This window comes from Chelon labrosus (assembly GCF_963514085.1).
Source record: "Chelon labrosus genome assembly, chromosome: 12".
Taxonomy (NCBI): Eukaryota; Metazoa; Chordata; class Actinopteri; order Mugiliformes; family Mugilidae; genus Chelon; species Chelon labrosus.
Window position 1 is genome coordinate 27849289 of NC_140345.1, and position 24925 is coordinate 27874213.

General features: G+C 41.7%; 1 protein-coding gene across 1 annotated transcript; it reads left to right on the forward strand.

Annotated features, from left to right (window-relative positions):
• Positions 1-1888: 1888 nt before the first annotated feature.
• Positions 1889-23056, forward strand: paqr6 (progestin and adipoQ receptor family member VI; the record flags this gene model as incomplete). Its single annotated transcript, XM_084557686.1, is given in 9 exon segments — positions 1889-1960; positions 1962-2154; positions 10556-10827; positions 13691-13818; positions 14284-14489; positions 17418-17544; positions 18049-18145; positions 18488-18632; positions 20061-23056. Coding segments are annotated over 9 exon segments (1518 nt in total). The 3' UTR covers positions 20339-23056.
• Positions 23057-24925: the final 1869 nt, after the last annotated feature.

The following is a 24925-nucleotide window of genomic DNA, read 5'->3' on the forward strand; positions in this document are numbered from 1 at the left end:
TCATAGTAACATGCTGAGCACATGGGTTGTGTCTGGAAGTCATTCGGGTGTGTCCGCTGACTTTTGCCAAAAAGAGAATTCTTGGGAAAAGTGAGATCTGGCTGTTTGACATTTAAAGAAATGACTTAGTGACTAAAACACATGACACTCTGAACAGTTTGCTGACACAGAGCTGTTGCCTATTGTGTTCCTCAAATGTTCAATGAGCTAAAAAAGACCTCTGCAGAAACACCACAACGGGACTGAAAGTTGTGTTGACGCAAACTGGAGGTTTTCCCTGCTCAGAGTGAAACAGGATGTCCTCCCTGCTCCCGGACAAAAGAGTCTCCCCACAGGTTCACGTGGAGGCGCTCATTCATCGAAATCATGTGATTCAGGCAGAAGAACGAGTCAGTGACAGGAGGCTGGAGTTCCTGTAACCGTGAGGACATTCTGTTATCTAAGATGAAGTGATGTGGAGTAACTTCCAGTATGTAACAAACCCTGTGAGGGACTTACGTCACTGCTGGGTCACTGGTGGTTATCGATTCAAGCCCATCTTACTCATTTTATTTAGATGGTGTCAATAACAATTCAAATTGTCTCAGGATGCTTTAGAAAAACCTCAAGACTGAAAGTGCTGGTAACATGAAAAAACATTTTAATAGGAAGAGACCTTGAGCAGAATCCAGCTGATATGGGGGGATGGGGGAGGGATCTGAGTGAGACCAGATAAGAGAAAAGAAGGGGAGACATGGAGTAGTGGTTCACAGGAGGACACTGCACATATGTACAGGTGGACACGCCTCTGTGTGAACAAATGCAGAGAAAGAATTTCAGCATTAAGGATCATTATAGGAAAATTCAATTTTGTTATTCTCATTATAGTTGGACAGTTGGGGTATCAGTCTCAGGGGTCACAGAGGCTCTGGCTCTGGCCCTATGCTGCATTCCAGAAAACTGGGAGGTCTGAAATTTCAGACCTCCTACGAGGAAACGTGCTCTGGAATGCCACATGAAGCCGGAGGTCTTACTAGTGAAGACGGGGCAAATGGATCTACCCCGACTTCAGTGACATGCAGCAGCCTGACGTCACAGAACAATGGCGGCGCCCATGGAGATGCACAACATGAAAACATAATTTACTATACTGTAAAATGCATTTATCTGTTTATACTAGAATGCAGCACTAGCTCTCCCCCTGGTCCTGGCTCTAGCTCTCCCCCTGGCCCTGGCCCTAGCTCTGCCTCTGGCCCTGGCCCTGGCCCTAGCCCTGGCCCTGGCCCTAGCCCTAGCCCTGGCCCTGGCCCTAGCCCTGGCCCTGGCCCTGGTCCTGTTGAAGAGTTTTGTTTGTTTTTCACACCATGAAAACATAATTTACTATACTGTAAAATGCATTTATCTATTTATACTGGAATGCAGCACTAGCTCTCCCCCTGGCCCTGGTCCTGCCTCTGGCGCTAGCCCTGGCCCTAGGTCTCCCCCTGGCCCTGGCTCTGGTCCTGGTCCTGGTCCTAGCCCTAGCCCTAGCCCTAGCCCTGTTGGAGAGTTTTGTTTATGGCTCCTGGGATGTCAGGACTGGCTCAGGCTGCCTGGATAATTGAAAGCAGGCTTCTCCTGAACCAACACCTCCCTCTGCAAAGTAACACGAGCTTTCAAAATAAAAGAACATCATGAACCATGTTGGATTAATAAATATAATAATAATAAGAAGAAAATAAGAAAAAATGGTCAATGAAAAACAATGTGCTTATTAAATTAAAATAATTAAATCATGAAACAATAAAAAACTAAATGAATTAAACTCAGATGATAATCTTCGGCTCCGCTCGGCTCTACTCGGCTCTTCTCGACCAGAACCGGCATCTTTGTACCTGGCATAAGCGCGCGCTCAGACGATGGACAACACATGGCTCGTGTTGTTGTTGCTCCAGAGAGCCACGTGAGCTCCGAGCATCGCTTCCTACTGGCTCGCGACGGCCCAGAGAAGAGAAGGAGGCTGTGGATCTTACACAATTAAACGGAGACGGAGAGACGCCCAGCAGCAGCAGCAGCAGCAGCAGCCAGGCTCCTGTCACTCCGCACCGACGCGCGGCTCTATTGTTAGTGATTTATTTCTGTTTTATGAATTTACTGAGGAGGAACACCTGGAGCTCCGCATGCCCGAGGGTCGCGGTAAGTAAGTGAATTTAAAGTGGGACAGAGATGTTTTTTGTTGTTTTTTTCTCCTCGTTTGTCCGCGGCTGCTTTGTTCAGTTGGAAGTTTTGTTCCGTTGTTTGTTTTCAACCAGCTTCAAATGTTCATTTCACCGAGTGGAGAACACAAGAAAAGGGACACACATGGAGTTCAGGGGGCAACTCAAGTTATTCTGAGAATTGGTTGCATGTGACTGGCATGTTTTCCTCCATGGTTGCTGTGGAGATGTGTCCAGGAAATACTCCAGGACTGCTGCAGGGTTTAGTTGTTTTTTTCCAGCCAGCTTGGATTTTTCCATATTGTAAGAAGTCACCACATGTGTTTCAGCGCATGGGAAAGGTTTTTATTTTTTTAAAAATATTTTTTTTATTTTATTTTTATTATTATTGTTTTTTTTAACAGTTATAACCCTCCACCTTAATTTTACAAATTTATTTTAATTATGATAATTTAATTTTAGAGCTTCAAGAATTAGCAAATTAGTCAGTTAAACGAAATAAATAATTTTAAATTAATTTTAATTTAATCAGTGAGATTTTGCTGCTTTTTTAGTTTTGACTGAATTTTTGGATTTTATTTTTATTTTAGATTATTTTTTTGTGTGTGTGAAAATAATTTTCCAATTATTAATAACAATATTTATTTATTTATTTATTTATTTATACCGCAATTTTCCAGTTAACATTACAAGGTGCTTCACAGCAACAACAAAAAACATGCAAGTTTAAAAACATGCGCATGAAACAAAGTTAATAAAAACTTCCAAAAATACAGTTAATCTTATTTAAAACTCAATTAGATCTCAAGCGAAATAACCAACAAAGGCTCTTGATTTAAAAATAATCACTGGTCGCCGTCAGGTTACAGTTTTAAGCCAAGCGGGTCATATTCTGTTTCTGCTTCTCGTTGCAGGTGATAGAAAGTGTTATATTAAAAGCACAATTGGGGGGGGGGGTCAGGATAACAAACTTGCCTGGAAGGGCTGAAATACCTTTAAAACACAACAACTCCTACACCCAGCAGTGTCTTCTGTCTCAAGTTTAAATCTAATAACCCGCTCTGAGCTTGAACCTGGTCGGTTACTCGTCAGGTGGACATGTTGACTCTTTAATTGGAAACGTTGGAGTAATTAAGATCCTGGTTAGCAGATGTAAGAGGATTTCATCAAAAATAATAAACAGCAACTAATTGTAGGAAATCCTGCAGAGGCTGTGTTACGTAACCTGTTGCAACCACTGAGATGTAGAGGAACGTTCCAGGATGACCTCAGCCTGAAAGCTGGAATAGGGAAGTTGAAAATCACGTGTCATGACATTGTGTGTGATCCTTGTGTGTGCAGGGTCATCCAGCAACGTGTCAGAGGCTAGAGTAGCCACAGACACTTGGTCAGGGTTGAGGGAGTTCATCTGAATTCGTTGTGTGAAGATGCAGATTCAAGTCGTAGGTCGCTTGTTTTATCTGATAACAGAAGAATTCAGTTTAGATTCAGATTTATATAAAACAGACAGAAATGCTCCACTACTTCCAAACACTTTATAGACTGAATGTTAATAGTCACAGGCCTAAAACTCAAATGAAACATAAGCCTTCTGTTAAAAATGTACGTTTAAATATCTGCAAATGCGGATCCATCTGCGATCCTAAATGTCCTCGAGTTGGTCTCCTGTAGTGTCCTAAAGTCTGTCCTTGTCTTCCTTGTCTTCTCCTAGAGTGGACTGGATTCAGTCCAATAAATCTTTCAGTCAAAGTTAATGTAGTGTGGAGAGGGTAGCTGGTACCTTGTGTTCTCTCCTCCAGAAATGTTCTGGTCATCCAACGCTGCCATAAACTCCCTAACCCTCTCTGGAAGATGTTTCTCCTTGACGCTGTCTCCAGGAAACTTTTCTCTTCTTTTAAACGTTCAGTGTTTGTTGTTGTTGTTGTTTGGGTGCAGCCTTAAACCTGAGTTCTGGACATACTGCGTTTTGTGATTTATTTAAATCAAGTTGGTAGTATTGAATGATGATCTCCTACTACCACCTCACCAAACATCCACTTTCAACTTTTTACTAACTGCTGACTGAGTGGCTTCACTTTCCATTTTCCTTTCCTTTCACTTTCCTTCTTCCACACAGCAGACGTGGTTAGTCATGTGATTTTGGTTTTCTTGAATTTCTGTCAGCTTTGACACTAGCCAACCGCCACTAAAACAGAAGAAGAAGAAGAAGTATTGATGCTACAGGCACGTGGTTTTGGTTTATGGCTAAGCTAAAAAGCACGTTTGAGATGCTACACCAAGAGAGGGCTTCATGCATCGTCCCCGATCATTGAATTGCATCCTATAACTGAACTGGACTAGTTTGGAGCATAGACTGTATAAAGATGGACGGCGGAACTGCTCCTCTAAAGTAAAGCAAAGCAAGTAGAGCTCCCCCTGGTGGCTGGCTGCAGTATAGGCCATAAGCTTCACCTCCTAAAACACTAAAATACTCGTCAAATCATTTTTTTTCAAAGATGGTTTCTGTCATTTTAGGTAGTTAATATAATGTTGATGAATGTTCAAGTGTCAATTGTTTGGATAAGTTTTGTTGTAGTTCGTTATTTGATGCTATAGAAACAGGATGTGGCATAAAGGTGACTACCAGTTGCCGTGCAAACCGCTCCGTAACGCGTCCTGTGGGACCATTAGAGTTGTGAAAAAAATAATAAATAAATAAAACAAAAAAATGTGTACAATCCAACATTTCCTCGTAACTGGTGGAGGTAGAGCAGAGCGTAGTATTAATTAAATGACGTGGCTCCACCCTCGGACCATACTGCTCAGACTCTGGCTCCAAAGTTGCAAGATGGCGCCGCCCGTATCCCGGGGAAAATGGCGTCAGTTTGACCAATGAGAGGAAGTGGAGACGCATTGTCCATATTTATATACAGTCTATGGGTTTGGAGAGATGAATGACGCAAATGCTCTAAAGAAGTTTCAGCTCAGTCACAAAGAGACAGAGTGCATGTTATAGTTTATCTGTATGTAGCAAGGTCATCTTGCACAAATGGAGAAATGATTTAGAAAGTGTTTGGAAAAATTAACATTTTGATGTACTTGAGTACATAAGATTATTCACTACTGGGAAGCTGCAAAAACCTAAAACCCATCCTTGTCATATCCAAGAATCAAAATATGAAGAGTTCCTTCAAGAGTCAGAGTAAATTCATTGTAGATATCTCAGTTGATCTGTCATCCTGTGCAGCCAGATTTCTCAAGCTTTCTATAACAGTTCATTTTTCCTGAACTTGAAAAACGTATTTTCTGCATTTCCGTTAGTTACTGATCCCCAGAACGCTAACACCTGGATGCAGGTATGTTCACTGTGCGATTAAAGTTGATCAATGACAAACTTCGCCAGACATGCAAAAGAAACTGGTCGATTTTTCTCTTAAGCCGTGCTACGTGATCTCACGGTTGACATAGTACATGTACTGTGGGATCTTTGTTGTTTTGTTTGTCGTCTCGTGGCTGGACATGTTTCAGCGGGACAGAGGAACGCTCCACAAGCTTAACCTCCAGACTGAGGCGAGACTGTGGAACATGCGGCGTAGGGGAACGTGTGGGCGACAGCGCCGGCCGCAGAGCATTCTTACGGTCAATAAAGACGTCCATTGAAGGGAATTCACGTGACGGCGTCTCCGGCGAGAAGAGAAAGAAATTTTAGTCGATGCGTCGGGAGCCGTGAGGAGAACGAGGAAAGGAGAAGCAGGTGCTTGTGGTCGCCAGATAAAATTAATTTACTGTCAGCTGGCTTGTTATTCCTCCCCGTGTTTGCTGAGTAAATACATTTTCACGGATCAGCACCTCTGTGTACACACAGAAAAGAAAAAGTACAAATGTTTTCTCATGTTTTCTTGTTGCTGACTTGAATTTTTAAAAGGAGAAGTAGTATTATCATTATAGCCACGGTCGGTTAGCGTAACACCATCAAAACCGTCTAATGGTGGGTGTTATCTATTAAAAGAGGATGTGTGCAAGACTTACAGTGTGTTCAGACATGTATATAGATATCAACCATAGGTTTGGAGCTCAGTGTTGTGTCTCCAACTGATTCTTGCTTAATCCAAAAGAAGTGGAGCATGAGTAGAGCTGAGGGTGGGTAGCTGGCATCTAGGCAGCAAGGCAGCAAGGCAGCTAGCAACCTGTCACTCAGTTAACTTTAGGCCAGCTGTCATCGGACAGGTCTCCAGTCTATCACAGGGCTAACACAGAGAGACACTCACACCTACGGCCAATTTAGAATCACCAATGAACCTAACCAGCATGTCTTTGGACGGCGGGAGGAAGCTGGAGAACCTGGAGAGAACTAGTTGCTGCTTGTTCGCATCCAATCAGTTGAGCTGTCGTCAAGTTTTTAACGTTCCAGCGGCTCCGTGACAAAGACCTGCACAGGACGACCAAGTGCACCAGCGTTGTGTCGGGAAATCAAACGCAGACGACTAAGAGGGTCGGGACACGTGCTCAGAATGGACCAGGGTCGAATACCAAAGGTCGTCTTGAGATGGGAAGAGAAGTCGAGCGACCTGGCGACAAACCGTGACAGCAGAGGTAAAGGAGATGAACCTCACATGGGGCACAGCATGCAGCACACGACAGGTTCCGATGGAGGCAGATCGTAGAGGCATCGTGTCCCACCTGGGACGAAGAGGATTAGTAGAAGTAGAAATCAATTGTGTTTGACCAGTTTCACGTTTAATTGGTTTCTGCCTGAAAAAACTGTTTAACTCTACCTTTATATTTTCTACTGCAGCTCAGCAGCTGAGTGCAGCATCTTAGTGGAGGATTATCAGGTCTGTAACAGTCATCTTGAGCAACTACACTGTCACTCTGAGTGTAGCTGGACTGGATGCACTTTTCTGTTTCTTAACTTTGCTGCATGTAGTGTGACTGTAGCAAAGATTTACAGAGAGACTCGTAAAAGCTGATAGAATTTGTTAACCTCAGATATTCAATCTGTCTCCTCTTAGTTCTAGAACACGTGCATACTTTCTCAAGAGAAAAGAAGAAGCAGAGGGCTAACGGTCCGGCTCATATCTGACCTCAGCACAGAGAAGTCTGCGTTCATGCACGTGCCGCCGTCCTAACTGTGGATCTCAGAAACTTGTTTATGACGCAACGTGCTGTGTGTTGGATTCGTGATCTTACAGAATTTGGTTGCGTCTGTACGATAAACAAACAGATCTCATTTGACTTCTTATCAGTTTCTTCAGGTGCCTCTTGTTTACCGAGCTGCTCTGCCTCCGGTCCTGAGCTTCAGACTCTCTGTTTGATGTTGTCTTTGTCTTGGGTCTTGTGTTTGAAGTGCACCGTGTTCATACTGACACACACTTTAGTTTGTGGTTGTTTGTGCAGATATTTGTGGAGGAATTGTTGTTTTTTTTTTTTTTTTTTTCTTCATGTCCTTCCAACTTTGATCAGCCGTCCAAAATTTGCAGTAACAATAATATTCTCTATTCCCTTTAATTTATTTTTTCATAGCCAGTTATCAACCAATCAGCTTCCTAATATTGTGGAGGTCTCCCTTGTGGTGTCTCATCGGAGAATGGACATGGGCCTTCTGGGGTGGGGTGGGGGTGCCTGGTCTGGTCTAGGTGGGTGCTACATGTCTAAGTAACATCCACACCAATGAATGCCAGGTCCAGAAGATTCCCAGCAGAACACTGAACTGTCACAGGATGGTCATAATGTTGTGGCTGATGTAATGCATAATCTTATACATGAAGAAATTTAATATCCACCTAGATCCTGCAAGAATACACATCCTCAAATAATCCACATGATGCTTATGATCTGAATTATAATTTATTTTCCACACCAGTGAGCTCAGAGGATTTTAGTTTAGTTTATCATTAACATGTGGTCTTACGTGTGCTGTTGTGTTCTCCAGGCTGTGATGAATTCAGATTTTGTGCCAGTGTTCAAGGATGTCAGGGAACTTGAGTATGGTCTGCATTTCAGGATAGTGTGTGTGTGTGTGTGTGTGTGTGTGTGTGTGTGAGAGAGAGAGAGAGAGCGAGCGAGAGCGTGAGAGGCCTCCTTTTCATCCGGTGCAGTGTGTAACAGTCATCCTTTGGCCTCTGTGCTCTCAAGGCTCCAGCCTCCACAAAGCTCACTTTGTCAGCGTTAATAGGCCGAGGCCCGCAGCTGGGGTGGGGTAAGCAGCGGCCCCCTCTTGTTGCTCCAACACTGCCAGAGGCGTGGATGTAATGGCGGCGTGGGGTTTTATCCCGTCAGGTCTGAGGAGAGACCCTTATAGAAAACCAAAAAATCACTGTGTGCTAGAAATACAAAGGAAAAACATTAAGTATTGTGAGAATAACAATAAAATAAAACAAATATCATGTTTTATTAATTTATTTTCATTTTCCTGCAGTAATTTGGAGCTTGACGCATGCTTGAGTTTTGAGGCTGATGATAAAAATAAGAAAAAAATGTGTTTTTATCATGAACACATACATTTAAATTGTGCATTATTTCTTGCAATCAAAGAACAGTTTATTAAAAACATTTTACAGCTGATAAACTCGTAGTTTCTCGCTTTATTTCTACAGCCTTCCTGCAGGTTCAGTGTGTTTGCAGTCTTTGGCTGCAGGTGATAAAGCTGACAGGGTTCAGATAATATTGACTGTACTGAGATAGCCGCTGATATCTTGCACAGAACGTTTAGTAGTGGATTAAAAATGCACTTTTTAAAATTTAAAATAGTAAAATTAAAGCAGAACTAATATGTGCATTAGGTAAAATTGATGATGACTGAGTGTTCGGTTTAGTTTGATACTCTTGCAGAGATGTCGACGTGCAGGCAGCCGTCTGTGAAGTTGTGACATTGATGTGTTGTGTTGTACTTCCTACCGTCCTCTCTGTGTAATCATAATAGTATTGTGAACATTATAACCCCCATAAAACTCTGGTTTATTGCAGCACTCTGCGTCTGTGGTTCGGCTACTAACATAAACAAACATGTAGGTCGTGTAATATATATTTAAATAAGAGAAATCCCTGTGCTATCAAATACACTGACAACGTACTGTAAACTGCTAGAATCTGTTGTTAAAACCACTTTCTGATGTTGACATATAAGGACTGTTGGCTCTTGCAGACATGTCGTTATTGCATGTGGTCGCAGGCCTCTCTGCTGTGTGACAATCGCGGCATTCTTCAGCCGGACGTCTGGTCGCGTCTCAAGAGCCACAATAAGAGATTGTCCCCGGTGATGACTGCAGTTGACAGAGATGTCACATGGGAGGACATGCGATCATCATAAGACTAACCTGTCACACGATGAAATTCCAGCGTGTTGAAACGGCGGCGGTCAAAGTGAAGTGAAAGTCTTTAAAATGAGATACTGGAGAAGTCACAGTCACAAATCTTTTCAGTTCAGTTTATCGACCTGTAATCACATCGTATACAGCCTGTGTACACAAAAGAAAATAGACGGTTATAAAAATGTGTGCAAAAGCTATTTATTCCCTACTTTCTCTCTTCAGTTAAACTTACTACTGAGTACTTCTACCTGTTGGTGCTCAAAATGCTTTACTTTCCACTCTCTTGTTACTAATAGTGCATGAACAGTGTTTTATTGGTGGAAGCGTAAGCTGTGTCGTCTGTTCAGCTGCTGATGCATCACATTTAAACCATTTAATTGCATTTTCTGTGCACAGAATTTAAGATATGCAAGAATCTATGCAGCCAGTATGCCTGGGTATGGCTCATGTTTATTCTGAACCAATTTCTGATCAATTCATTGAGAGATATTTCAGTTTTTTAAAAAAAATATTTAAAACTTAAACTACTGTTGTCATTTGTTCCAGAGATTTGTGCTGTTTCCCCAATACTTTACCTCTAGTTTCTTCTTTCCTCTAGCTTTTGTGTAGCTCTTCTCTTTCGTCGTACTTTTTAAATCCAATCATCTTCCAGGTCTGACGGTGCTCTCAGGGTCGGAGCTCCCGTCACGTTTTGGATCTCCGTCACACTGATCTTGTTGTGTGGTCTTGCGAGATATGTCATGTGAAACAAGTCTTGCAAGACTGCAATGAGATTTCCAATGAGAGGATGGAGGAAATGACTTAATGAATTGCTATTGGACCTTTCAAATAAATCAAGATCAATTTGAATCTTTTATTAGATTTTTTTTAAACCCAGCAACAGTAGCCCACTTTCATAAAATCGTCATAAAATCATTCACTGTGAAAACCAAGGACAAATAACTAATGAAAGCTCCTGCAATAATTTTACAACAAAACAAGATGGCAATTTGTACGCTAGTAAAAAGTCTAAAGATCTGAGTGAGCACAAATCAGATCTGAACAATCCTGACCTGGATTATAAATTCTGATGTCTGCGTTTTTTCCCTGCAGTGTTTCCGGTGTGGCGGGGGATCGGGGTGGGTAGTGGCGTCGGAGCCGGATGGAGCCAGGGCTGGGGCCGCTGCTTGAGATGGGAGACCGACGGTCCGGACCGAGGGCCCCGCATCGCGGTGTTTGACTACCCCGTGTGGTTGGTCATCTGCCGCGGGGGGCGCGCCAGGCTCAGGGAGGTCTGTCAGAGGGGGAGAGGCGTCATCAGACTGCCCACAGAAATGCTCAGCATCAAGCTTCCACAACTGTTCAACATCCATCAGGTCCCCAAGGTAAGATGTGAGCGAGACTACCAGGTGTTCAAGGTATCTGAAGGTCTGTTTTACAGTCTGTTATCCTGCTGAAGTCCTGTGGTGTAAGTTTATGAAGTTACTGTCATAATAGAGACAGGTCCTCTACTGTAACTGATGATCTGCTGCATGCTTCACTGATCTAGTTATTCTTCTGTTTTATTCCTTAAAGACTAATAAGAAAGTGAATGCAGGGGAAGTATTAAAGTCTGTGGTGGCTTCTAGTTGAAATATTTTCACTTTCATTTAATATTGAACAAATTGTGAAAAGAAAAAGCAGTAAATGTTAGTACTGACCTCCTGTGCACTCACTAAAAGACTGTCTGTTACACTTGCACCTAATTAATTAATTAAATGGACAGTGAGCTAAAGTCGTACTATTCCCTTCTGTCCAATTATTATGTATAATTCCATATATTTCTGTAGTTGCAGTATTTACATCCAAACTGGAATAAAGGCATGTGTTTCAACTTCAGTATCTTTTGGGAAACGGCTAAAACACTAAAACTGATTGTGTCCAGTCTGTGGCTGTCAAAATGAATACGATAACATGTTATGACCTCAGCCCGCTACGTTGTTTGGGAAAGCCCTCGGTGCAGCAGTAACGCTGTGGAAAGCAAGCAGAATCTGAAGTGCAGTTGTAGTCAATAAATTTACCGCTATTACATCCTGTAGCATCAAAAAAAAACAAATAAACAAATGGATGAAGAACAAATGGATGAAGAAGAGAAAGAATTAATGGATGAAGAAGAAGAAATGGATGAACAAGAGGAAGATTAAATGGATGAAGAAGAAGAAGAAATGGATGATGAAGAAGAACAAATGGATGAACAAGAGGAAGAAGAAATGGATTAAGAAAAAGAAGAAATGGAAGAAGATGAAATGGAGGAAGAAGAAAAAGAAATGGATGAACAAATGGAGGAAGAAGAAGAAGTGGATGAACAAATGGATGAAGAAGAAGAAGAAGTGGATGAACAATAATAAGAAGAAGAAATGGATGAAGAAGAAGAAAAAATTGATGAACAAGACAAAGAATAAGAAGAAGATGAATGACTTCTTAATCCATTTCTTCTTGTTATTTTGAGTTAAACTTCAACGTTCTACCAGATGCTTTTTTCAACAAGAACAAAATTATCTGCATTTACTGTCGATGTGTAAAGTTACCACCGGATCAGTCACACACCTGAGACCAGAGAACTTATCTAGCAGCTGAGACAATGATAAGAGTTAATCAACAGATGTTAAAGTTCTGTTAATCAGCATTAACTCTGGAAATCAGGTGATTTTAACCCTGATCCAAACATTTGTGGACCAGTCTCCATCTGTTTCCAGTAAACTCTCAGGATGTGTTGATGCGTTATTCTAATATATCGCCACCTCACTTCCTCTTTTTATTTTCTAATGTTTATGTAATGCATGTTTTGTTTTTCTCATTGTGTTTCCTCGTATGATCCCAGGAGTCTAACAGGTTTATCTGGATATGGATGTGAGCTCATCAAACATAGGAGAGCTTTTAGGACTCTGAACTACTCGCCAGTAGTTTGTTATATAATTTACTTTGCACACAGAAAAAAAAGTCCCCTCATCCCCCAGCCGGGATGACTTCTTAGAACCATCTTATTTTCTTGAAAATCGCCAAGAAAATGTTGCAGAGAAGCAGATAAATCATTAAAAGCTATCCTGCTAATTGATTTCAAAGCATTATCAACAGTGGCCTAATACAAACCAGAGATGATACCGCAGCAAAAGCAAATGGAAAAATCTATGAAATTCTACTAATTTCTATATTTGGTCATGCTCTGCGGTAGCTTTGTTTTCCTTTCCCCTCTCTACTGGGGCTTGTAGTGTATGTGCACACAAGAGACAAACCATATCAGGGTTCAGTAGGAGAGAAATGTGGTCGCTGATTGAGGCTGAGAGGCCGTCAACGGTCGGGAAGCAAAGCCCTGTGGCTCAAGCATCTGTGTTGGCCGCCATCCACCCTGCTGCAGTGACCATATCTCAGGAGCGATAACAAGTTATTGTTGTAGCAGTTGCACTTATATATCCAAGCGTGGGTTCAGTGTCAACGCCTAAAAGTACTTTTTTCTGTCAGTAGAGTCCCCTATAAACGGTTCCTGCTGCAAAGAACAAGAGCTTAGAGCTAAATGTGATCTAAAACTCAGTCAGGGACGTGCAAGTATATTTTGGAGGCATGTAAAGCAGCTTACCTTAACGTTAGCTAACAAACCTCAGGGGGAATTTAAACTTACGTAAAAGCTTGACCACAGTCCGTTTGAACTGGTGAGTTCATGTCTGATAGCTCCTGCTCAAATATTTACATAGCTGTCGACTCTGTTTATCTTCATTTCTTCCCTCTTTGCGCATCAAGTTCGGAGCCAGCCGCACGCTTTCACCGCTTACCTCCTCAGAATATACAGGACGCCAGTGACGGCGTTCAGCCAGTTAGAGGGAAACCAACATGGGCTGTAAAGGGGCGAAACATCTGCAGATCCTCAGATGTTCACTTGCTCTAAAAGCTCATCAGTCTCCATAGACGTGGATTCTGCAGATTTTTTATACAGCCTGATTCATTTTTGAATCAGCTGTGGGTCAGATGGAGTCAGACGTTGCTAAGATGGTGGCGTGACAGAGGGTTCATCCATCTTTATATACAGGAAATGGTTTCAGGACACTTTAAAGGCCAAGAAATTAAAAAAAGTTGTGGCAATTATTATTAAAAGGATGTTGACCCACAAACGTGCTTCTTTGTTTTTAAGCTACGTATTAGCTGATCTATCGGAGATAGATTTTAGAGTTTCAGGTGTGTCCACGCGTTCACCTGGACCCTCTGCTTGGCCCTCAGGTGTTCAGGGAGGACAGCATCATCTCTGGGTACCGTCACCCCCGGAGCTCGGCGCTGGACTGCGTCCTCAGCAGCTTCCAGATGAACAACGAAACCATCAACATCTGGACGCACTTCCTGCCGACATGGTGTGTTCAAAAACATCACTTAAATCATTCATTTGATGTGTTTTATAGCCACATATTTATTTATTATTTATTTTGTGCAGCTTGGCTCCAGACTTGCATCTTTAAGAAGAAGAAGAATAGAATAGATAGGATCTTTTTATTTTTATTAAAGACCAGGTCACGACCAGAGCGTTGTAGTCAGGACCAAAACAAGCAGTTAAATGCATGTGTGATATCTTTCCAGCTGCACAAACAGGACAGAGTTTGTAAGGATCAGATCTTTGTTGATTATTATAATCTCATAAATTCTTCCCAGTGTGAAAATAAGCAGTGAATAGAACAAAGTTTCTAGGTGGGAAAAAGTTGAAGCAGGATCCCTTTAAACTTCCCTAAGCCTGAATCAAAACACGAAAGTCACAGATGTCAGCTTTGAAGTCTGGGACAGCCGACGAGGGGAGAGAGTTCTTTAACTGGACTGTCTTGCAGGTACTTCCTGTGGCGTTTCTGCGTCCTCTGCTCCACGCTGAACTTCCTGACCGACAGCTACACCTGGCCCCTGCTGGTGTACATGCTGCTCATCTGCATCTACCCCTTCACCTCCAGCTGCGCCCACACCTTCAGCACCATGTCCCCAGAGTCCCGCCACATCTGCTACTTCTTTGACTACGGAGCGCTCAGCCTCTACAGCCTCGGTAGGACACGTGTACACAGACTGATGGGTCAAGACACTTAATGCAACAAGTGTTTCTGTGTGTTGGATAGTGTAGAATAAATATAAAATGAGCTAAGCCTGACACTACATGAATCTGAGAAGAAATCTGAATCATGAATGTTGATTTAGAGGGAGTTAATACGCAGCTCATTTCCATTTTATTCTCATTCTTATCTTTAGGTTTTAGTGGGAGAGTTTTTTAATCTAAATGGTCAGTATCGTCCTGCAACATGAGCACAGAATGACTTTATTACACCAATCATCCACAACATTATGACCACTGACAGGAGAAGTGAATAACATTATGACCATCTTGTGACAGTTCAGTGTTCTGCTGGAAAACTTCTGGACCTGGCATTCATTGGTGTGGATGTTACTTAGACATGTAGCACCCACCTAGACCAGACCAGGCACCCCCACCCCATAGCAATGACACTCCTTGATGGCAGCAGCCATCCCCAGCAGGATGCAGCCTGACACAGACACACACACAAAAACACTTTAGGAACAACTAAAAAACAAACAAACATGAAGAACAGCACAAGGTGTTGACCTGGCCTCCAAATTCACTAGATCCCAAACTGATCAAGCATCTATGGGATGATCCACAGAGAGAGACCTACACAATATTAGGAAGGTGGTCATTATGTTAAGCCTGATCGGTGTACATGCTTGTATATCCTGCAGTGGTTGCATCTCCATTCGGGTTTCAGGTGGCCACCTCCTACAGATGATCTCCAGTCATTTTTAGAATTGTAACTTGGATCAAACGTCTTCAAGGGAACTTTAAGGTGTCCGGTTGTCTTTGTTTTGGACGTACTTTGTCCTGGATCATTGAGAAGATTTAACCACATTTGCTGGGTTGAGGTTAACTGTTAAAAATGAGCTGGTTAAACATTTTCCTGTACAAAAGGCTCCAAAGCTGAAAGCATGTCCTGACGCCTGAGCAACGTTTTCCTTGGACTTTATTCACTTCAATTAAAGAAACAACCAAATGTTCTGGTCTTCATCTGACGTTATATTACATGATGGAAAGTAAAGAAATAGATCTTTGTAGGTGCTTAAACTTGAAAATGAAAACCTCAAACTTCTCTTTTATTTCCAAGAAAATTAATTTCCTGGTTGGAACACTTCCTCCTTCAAACCCTTAAAAAGAACAGTGACGTTCTTCATTATTTTCACCACTGCAAGATATTTTTTTCTCGTTCTTGAAACTGTAAAAGCAGTTATATTCAAAACCTCATTGCACCTCTTTGTCTTTTATGTTGGCCGTGAGAGTCTGCTCCGTGTGATGAGGCCTCGCCTGATTTCCATATAACCTGAAAACACAACGTAGTAATCTCCCGTCTGTTCTTGAGAAATGATTTGTTTCGTTTCTCCTCACAACCAGTTCTCCTATGAATAATATTTCCCTGTCAATGTGCGGTCGTCTCTATAAAGGGATTTCACCAGGGAATAAACAGCGGCACGGCTGTCCTGTGGAACTCGTTCTGCTAGTTCTCATTTGGAAAACTGTTTTTTTCTCCTGCCTGTTTGCACTTGTCCTTAAACAATTACACAGAAATGTGTATTTTACATCGGCTGTGCGTGCATTTCACATTAGACACTGGTCTTTATTGGTGTGTTTATAACCCCTGTGCCACACATTTAGGATCCCATCTGCAAACCAGCAGTCAAACATTAATGTTTAGACTCACTCTTAATCTACAGTAAAGCTTCTTAGTGCCCAGATTTACCCCAAAATGTTCAGAAGTCCTAGCCTGACGAGCCAGACCCACATTAAATGTAGGGTCTGGGCACTCTCCATAGACAGGGCTCAACCGGAGGGGTGGGATAAACGGTTGTCTTTCAAACTCCCTCTCCACGCAATAGGATAGCGCTACAACCAATCAGAGCAACGAAGAAGGTGACGTAGTCAGAGCGATGGAAAAGAGAGTTCCTTTCTCAGAGAAAAGCTTAACTTCAAGTCTTTCAGAGTGGGGGCCAAAGCCGATTCGAAAGAAAGTTGTTGGCTAGCAGCAGCCATCGCTCTGGTAGTTCTAGCAGGATGGGGAATTCACACGTAATTCACGGAACTTATGGTCGCAGGTCAGTCGTCATCATGTTAAGCCCGCCCACCGACTCGTGATTGGCCCGGTCCATCTTGAATTTTTCGAAATCTCAAGTCAACGGAGAGTAACTAGACTGCCCCTGGAAGCAAATGTAATTTGCTGCCGCTAGGGGCGCGTCTAGATTCTAGGCTACAAAAGTCCATCTGAGGGGGGGAAACAGCTGCAGAAGGTTTTTGTCCCTGCAGGACAAAAAAAAAAAAAAAAAGAACTAAAACATACAGATGCTCCAAACAGGAAACTTTTCTCTCATTTATTTATATGAAAAACTCTCAAATGTGTAATTTCATCTAAGATAAAAAGAGCAGAAACTGAATGTGTGTAGGAGACTTTAGCGACTCCCAGTGGTTACATCAGAAACAACACTACTGGAAACAGCTATTTGAAGTCTTTTATATTCATGTTGCGTAAAAATCCTCTGAATCGCAAGTGAAATTATTTTTTTGCATGGCTGCCGGAGAGAGAAATGAGCTTCAACTGTTTTCAAACAAATATGTGACATATTATCTTCCTTTTTCTTTGCCTTATTCTTTTGAAAACTAAATATTGTTAGGTTTGGAGTCCTGCGTTATGAAGCTCTCACATTGGGTGCTCAGAAAATGTGTTATAATCTATTTTATGCAGAAAATAATGAACAAAATCTAAGTTTCAGTCATATTTTAATGCATCTTTTTTTGTATGGACTCTCTAAAAGCAGACGTTTCTATCTCTAGAGATCGTCCCGGTTGAATAATATCCTATTAAAATGAGCTGAAGCAGAGTTAAGTTGTAGAAAATGAACTTCTAATGTTTGTATTCAGGATGTGCCATAAGCTACGGACACTATGTGATGCCAGACTCCTGGGTGAACAGCTGGCTCCATCAGCATTTCGTTCTCATCGCCATCGGAAACACTCTGTTTTGCACCAGCCTGTCCTGCTACTCCAGGTAAGAGGCCGCTGCTGTTTGCTTCCCCTCCGCCTCACACACCTGCAGAGAACGTTTCAAATCTTGCCTTTAGCTCTCTCTTTAACATTATTATGTCTGTTGTGCTGACTGCAGACGATCTTCTCTGCAGCAACATTTGCATAAATGCGTTTCCTCCGGGCCTGAAGACAAAAGACTTCTATGCTTCCTTCGGCCTTGTTTGCTTAGTGCAACAGAAAAGCAGATGAAACGGCGTTTAGACTTTAAGAACTTTAAATGAGATCAGAAACAACTTCATTTGGTACATTTCAACATCCACCGTTAATATCTTTGAGCAAACTTCGTCTTTACCCGCTGCAAAGTACGACTTAGTGCAGTAATATGATTAAAGGGTCTTAAGCCTGCATTACATAAGTTAGACTACAGGTTGAACTGAGACGGAAATACTAATTCCACAAGTCTGAGATGAACAAATGAAGTGATTACTGCCCTCCCGTCCGTCTGTCTGTCTGTCCGTCTGCACAGGTTCCTGGAGCTGCAGTTCCCTCAGAGAAGTAAAGCCCTGCGGACGGGAGCGTTTGTCGTCCCGTTCATATTCGACACCGTCCCTCTGTTCTACCGGGTGAGACGACCACGACACTCTTCTGTTAACTGAATTAGAAGCCTTCACTTCCATCGTGAACTTTTTCAGACGCCCTGTGTGTTTTGTTTTATTGCATAAGTGGCGATTAGTGCCAGGCTCTAATGCTTTCAGCTGGCTCACTAACCCACAAGCTGATTTCCTTTCTTAATCCAATACAAATGCATTGCTGCCATCAATTAATCCCCCTAATTACTGGGATGATCAGTTTGTGCGTTGTGCAAGTCATTTGTCTCAGTGATTTGTCCCCAACTAGCTCAGAAGTGCTCTTTTAAAATCTGTGTTTTATCTCTTTACTGTTTTTTTGTTTTTTTTTCTGAGCAGCTTCTTCTGTGCTGCGGGGGGAGCTGCAGTCCACACGACGCCTTGTCCAGCCACTGTTACCACCTCCTCTTCGCCTTCCTCACCTGTTTCCTGTTCACTGCTCACCTCCCGGAGAGGCTGGCCCCGGGACGCTTCGACTACTTCGGTACGTCCCTCAAGGTGCTCCGTGCAAGGCTGTAAGGAGCCTGTTGGGCTTTTTCCAGCTTCAAATCTGAAAGGGAGAACGGTTAAATAACATAACGAGTCAAATAAAAATATATAAATCTATTACAGTAAGGTAGCATGTCCTAATAAAGACTCTCATTAATGTAATTCCAGAGGTTTTCCCTCCACCTAGGCCTCTAACTTTTATATTTAGCGTCTTTTGTCTTTGCCCGTCCTGACACCGCTGACACTAAATAATGGCTCTGTATCAAACAAGCTTTTGATTCTCAGCATGTAAACTCCTTTGCTCCGTGGATTGTTTTATTTACTGAGGTTTCATTGTCTGTAGAAACTCAAAGTTTACTCTCCTCTAAAGTCAAAGGAAGAGCTGCTGTGTTTGTTAACGAGTTAAAAAGAGAAGGAAGAGCAGAGGGTTCTCTAACGGTGGGAAAACAACGACTAACAGAAGCATCCAAAGACGTAAAACTTTTCTCTCTTTCAAATTAACTTGGAGCCGCAGTAACCGTATAAAGATCCTAGAGTTAAACACTTGCAAAGAACATGTGGTGTCTCCTGTAGTTTGATCTTTTCACCTTTACTGGTTTTCTTTTTCTTTGCCTTTCCTTTTGGAAAACTAAATATTTTAAGGTCCAGGATTGAAGAGCTGTCACCCTGGCTGTGTGCAAAATGTGTCAGCGTTTTATACACTAAACCATAATGTATTCACGTAGAAAATAATGAAGTAAATCTTTCAGTTTCAGTTCTGTTTGATGCTTCCCAAAGCTAACCTCATTTTGTTTCCATTTTTGCTGGGACTCCATGAAAGAGGAGCGTAGAAATGATTCATAGATCAGGTCCCAACATGACTCCAGGGGGTGGAGGTTAAATCTGCAGTCCTGGTTTTGGGCAGGAGTTTGTGTGGTGCTTTCCCGGTCAAAGATTTACTCGTAGTGCGCAGGTGTCAAACAAAAGCGGCTCGTCAGGGGGTCTAATCTGACTTCCAGCGTCAGTTTTTCATTGAAAATAACAGCTAGACCTAATTTGTCCACTGTTTTAGAAAGAGAAGTGGACAGAAGACAATACTGAGACCCAGGACTACACAGCAGACAGCAGTGTGTCCAAATTTGGGCACTTAATTGACCTTATTTATAAGAAATTCCATTTTTTATTGAAGGATAGTTTATTAAATGTAAACATTCTCCTAATTTACTTCTTCTTCTTTGCATTAAAACAAATGGAAAAAGTCTGTAGTTGCTGTTACTTATAGGTTATTATCCTGTTATGTTACCGGTCCGGCCCCCTTGAGGTCAAACTGGGCCGTATGTGGCCCCCGAACTAAAATGAGTTACCTCTATCGAGTGTATTCAGGTTAACCAGTCACTACATTAACTGATTATCTTCTTTATTTTTATTTTCTTGTTCCTTGAAGGCCACAGCCACCAGCTGTTCCACGTCAGCGCCGTGGTGGGGACCCACTTCCAGATGGAGGGCGTGATGTCGGACATGGTGTTGCGGAGGGCGTGGCTCCTGTCCCACGGGGCGGCGCCGTCCTTCCTGGGCACCATCGGGGCGCTCTTCGTCAGCCTCGCCCTCAACCTGGGCATCATCGCCATCTTCAGCGCCCCGCTGCTGTGGAAACCCCCCCACAGCTCCGGACCGCCGCACGCCTCAGCCTCGGCCTCGGCCCGCGAGCACAAGGAGCAGTGAGGGAGCGACGCTGCTTCACTTTCCAAAGGAGAGGTCTGGCTGTTGGTCTGTGTTTGAGGGGACCACTAACAGCTACCAGTAGTTTAACACCAACAGAGAGATCTCCATCGTTCACTCGTTCCTCTAACAGCGTTCCACTCCTGGAGTGTTTGTGTTGAGGCAGAGGCTGAGGACCCACACACATTCACTGATGACGAACATTTCACGGCTCTTATTGAGTCTCTGGGTTGAAGGAAGCCTCCTGCCCCGGCACCAAACACAAGTGCCTTATGGGAGATTTCATTCAGTGTTTGCAGTGAATCACTACAGGTTTAAAACTGGAAACATTTGCAGGGATTCTTTTTTTATATATATATGTATGTATATATAAATGTCTTTTAGTATCATTATTCCTCACTGTGGACTCGCTGGTTTGTTCTGTGCATAACGCAGCATGGATAACTCTACATAATATAATGCAGATTGGATTGCCGGCTCTTATACGTCCACCTATTGATTCCAACGCTGCACCGACTGGGATTGATTTGCAGACCGGTGTGGTGGTTCTTTTTTCCTGATTGCCTGCCTTATTATTATAAACCCCACAATCTGCCCTCAACGGGGGGAAAAAAGTTCATGTTCAGTGGTGATTAAAAGACAGGTACCGCTTTTATAACGCCGCGTTTCCACGGCAACGCTATAGTGGCCTCACCCGAGCAAATGGTGCCCATTTTCTCTCGTCCTGCCGTTTAAAATCCACAACGAAAATGGAAATAAAATCCGAGGTGGTAGTTTGTGTGTTTCCAGTCCGGTGAAATTAGTGGTTTGTAAAATAAGAGCTGAAAGAGAGAGAGAGAGAAAATATAAATAAAAGGGTGTAGGGGTAGTTAGTGGTGGTTTAAGGGTGTTCCAGTATTTTGGTGCATAAATGGTGCATATAACCAACTATTAACAATCCTCATTTACTCCGGGTGATTATCTTCTGGCCACATGTGACTGTTGTTTACATTTATTTACCACTGAATAATATCTGTCCTGTCTATTTATAGAAATGTGTATTTATTGCAGTGTTTTTCTTCACGTGGGGTGGGGGGGGCGCATGTTTAATAATGTAGTAGATAAGGTAACTATAAAAATCCCATCTTATCAAGTTACTTTTGATCATTATTGACATTTAAATCAAATCATTTTAACGTATTTTAAGTGTATGATCCTTTAAAAGATTCATTATAGATTCATTTGGTCACTTTTCAGACACAAACTGTTTAACAGTCCAATTAAAATCACCCACATTTTAGCTGAGTTTATTATTCTGTTCTTTCTCTTTATTTTCATCAACTAATCTTGTTAGTTTTTCTATTAAAAAAGTTAAATTTGTTTAAATATTCTATTTTCCACGGCACAAAAATTTGTTTTTTGAACATTTTGTTCAAAATACTCAATTTTCAGTCGTTTCTGGCTCAAAGAACCTGCAAATAATAAGCTTCAAAACCATCTAATACAGGGTTTTGAAGCCTAAAATATCCTGTTTCTGTCTGCAAAATAGCCACTTTTATTATGTTTGACTGACGAAACCAAACCTAAAACTGTATTTATTTTATCTAAAATAATCTGAAGATTAATAAATAATAACAGCAGCCATGTTTATAATGTGCCACTCTAATAATTTTTTGGCACTTGTTTCAGGAGAAATTGAACAAAACTGACTTGATAAGATCAGATGCTCATTATTAGATCATCTCATGTAGCGCTGACTCTCTCTCTGCAGGTCCAGGCTCAGAATAATCCTCATAACCGTCGTTTTACTTGACAAACAGTAGAATTAAAGCACTTGATGGCACAGATTTAACTCCACCTGCTGAAGCCTCACAGCTAAAACACAGCAGACACGCTCACCTTTAACCTGAGGGGGTAGAGGGGTTCATCAGAGGGGAATCGTATGTGACACAGTGGGAATGAGGGGGGGTGCTGCAGGTCCACGTGGGACGCTGAAGGTTGGAGTGAATGTGTAGAATCACAGAGCACACACACCTACACACACACCTAGGTTTTTATTAGAGCACTTCTTGTTTAAGATGTTTTCAAGGTCGATGTGCAGAGAATTGTTTTTTTACGTTGCAGACAAACAGAGCAGCAGTGTTAGGCCTCAGTGCTTCTGTCTTATCTCCACGCTGCCTGAGGAGCACCACGATCGATTTTTTATTTTCTCCACAGTCATCATCTTACAGCGTTCCTCCGCTCCGACCCTGTCGATTCTCAGAATTGCATCTTTGCCGTCTCCAGATGTGCTTCTTTAGTTTTCTGTTTGTCGTCTCTCTCTCGGTGCAGGATGTGGAGGCTTCCACATCTCTTCAAACATTTTCACCAAATTATCTTTTAAAATAAATTCTCCAGACCAGATCACTGTAAATGTCGCCGGTTGATGCAGGTTGTAATTATTATGAAGCAGGAAAACTTTATTTTATTTTTTTAAATGCAGCGTTTTGAAGGATGTTGGATCACGTGAAACAGAGTGAAGACGAGATCAGGATTAAAACTATTTGAGTCTAGTAGCGGGGAAATAAAATATAACTGGTGCCTTTTTCTGTTTTTTTAACGTTTTGTACAACTTTTCTTTTGATAAAATGCTCTGTTAAAAAAAAAAAAAAAACTACTCTTATAACGTATAAACACATGTTTGCTCCGTGCTGTTATTTGTAACGTGTTACTAGACCTGTGTAATAAATTAAGCCTTTTATAAATTTAACGCTTGTCCCTGGAATAATTTCACACCTGAAACCAGACTGGATGTCAGTTAACAGTCAGAACCAGAAATTACAACTTCCCTAATTTTAGGTGATGATATAGAAGTGTGAACATGTGAACATCTGTTTAGTTTTTCTATTAAAAATAGGGTAGATTTGTTTAAAAAAATATATTATTTTTTTTTATAATTTCTATTACGCAAAATTGTAATTTTGTTCAAAAATATTCAGTTTACAGGCGTTTCTGGCTAAAAGAACCTGCACATATTGGGCATGTTTACTTGAAATATGACAAAACAATAATCTAAATAAGGGAAATTAAAATTTCCCTAATAGCCAGAAGGTTCTAGGTTGTAATCCAGGCCGACTGGGGCCTTTCTTAGTGGAGTTTGCATGTTCTCCCTGTGTCTGCGTGGGTTCTCTCCAGGTTCTCCAGCTTCCTCCCACCGTCCAAAGACATGCTGGTTAGGTTCATTGGTGATTCTAAATTGGCCGTAGGTGTGAGTGTCTCTCTGTGTTAGCCCTGAGATAGACTGGAGACCTGTCCAGGGTGGACCCCACCTCTCGCCCCATGACAGCTGGGATGGGCTCAAATATATTCAGTTTACAGGCATTTCTGACCAAAAAAAAATAAAAATGCAAATATTTGATAGATTTAGCTTAAAATGTGATAATGAAGAATCCATGTCTGGACTAATCTTTGAAGTATTTAACTTTCTATCATGTTTATATCTGCAAAATACTCACTTTTACTGTATTTAACTACTATCTATGGGGTCAATTTGACCCTATTCAATGTTTAATGTCTGTAAATACACAGCCTGGCCAAAAAATAAAAAATAAAAAACAAATAAATAAAAAAGTCACCCACTCTAATATCTCACTGGACCTCCTTTATCTCTGATTCCAGCACATTCTCTGTATCATTGTTTCCATAATCTTCTCCAATGTCACCAGATTTATTTCCATCCAGTGTTGCATTCATTTTTCATCAAGATCTTGTATTGATGATGGAGAGTCTGACCACTGCACAAAGCCTTCTCCAGCACATCCCAAAGATTCTCAATGGGGTTAAGGTCTGGACTCTGTGGTGGCCAATCCATGTGTGAAAATGATGTCTCATGCTCCCTGAACAACTCTTTCACAATCTGAGCCCCATGAATCCTGACATTGTCATCTTGGAATATGATCCATTGATGGAATAACCTGCTCATTCAGTATATTCAGGTAGTCAGCTGACCTCATTCTTTGGACACATAATGTTGCTGAACCTAGACCTGAGCAACTGCAGCAACCCCAGATCATAGCACTGCCCCCACAGGCTTGTACAGTAGACACTAGGCATGATGGGTGCATCACTTCATCTGCCTCTCTTCTTACCCTGATGGTTCTCCACTATTCTTCCAGTTTTTAATAATGCGTTGGACAGTTCTTAACCCAGTTTTAGTAGTTTCTACAATCTCCTTAGATGTTTTCTCTGCTTGATGCATGCCAATGATTTGACCCTTCTCAAACAGACTAACATCTTTTCCACGACCACAGGATGTGTCTTTAGACATGGTTGTTGAAGAGTTGGGGTTAAATAACTTGTTTCCAGCTGAAAGATAATCACCCATGCAGTAATTATCCAATAGGAGGCTCCTACCTGTTTGCTTAGTTAAATCCAGGTGGTGTATGTGATTAATATCTTTTTTTTTGCTTCATACTTAATGTCTGGCCCCGACATAATATATCTTATTATTCTTGATAATAGTTTTTAATACTAAATGTTATATTTAACAGTAATATGTGCTTATAAATGATATAAAGCCTCTTAAACACATCTCTTTCCAATTTAAGGTCAGTCAGTGATTTTATGGTGATC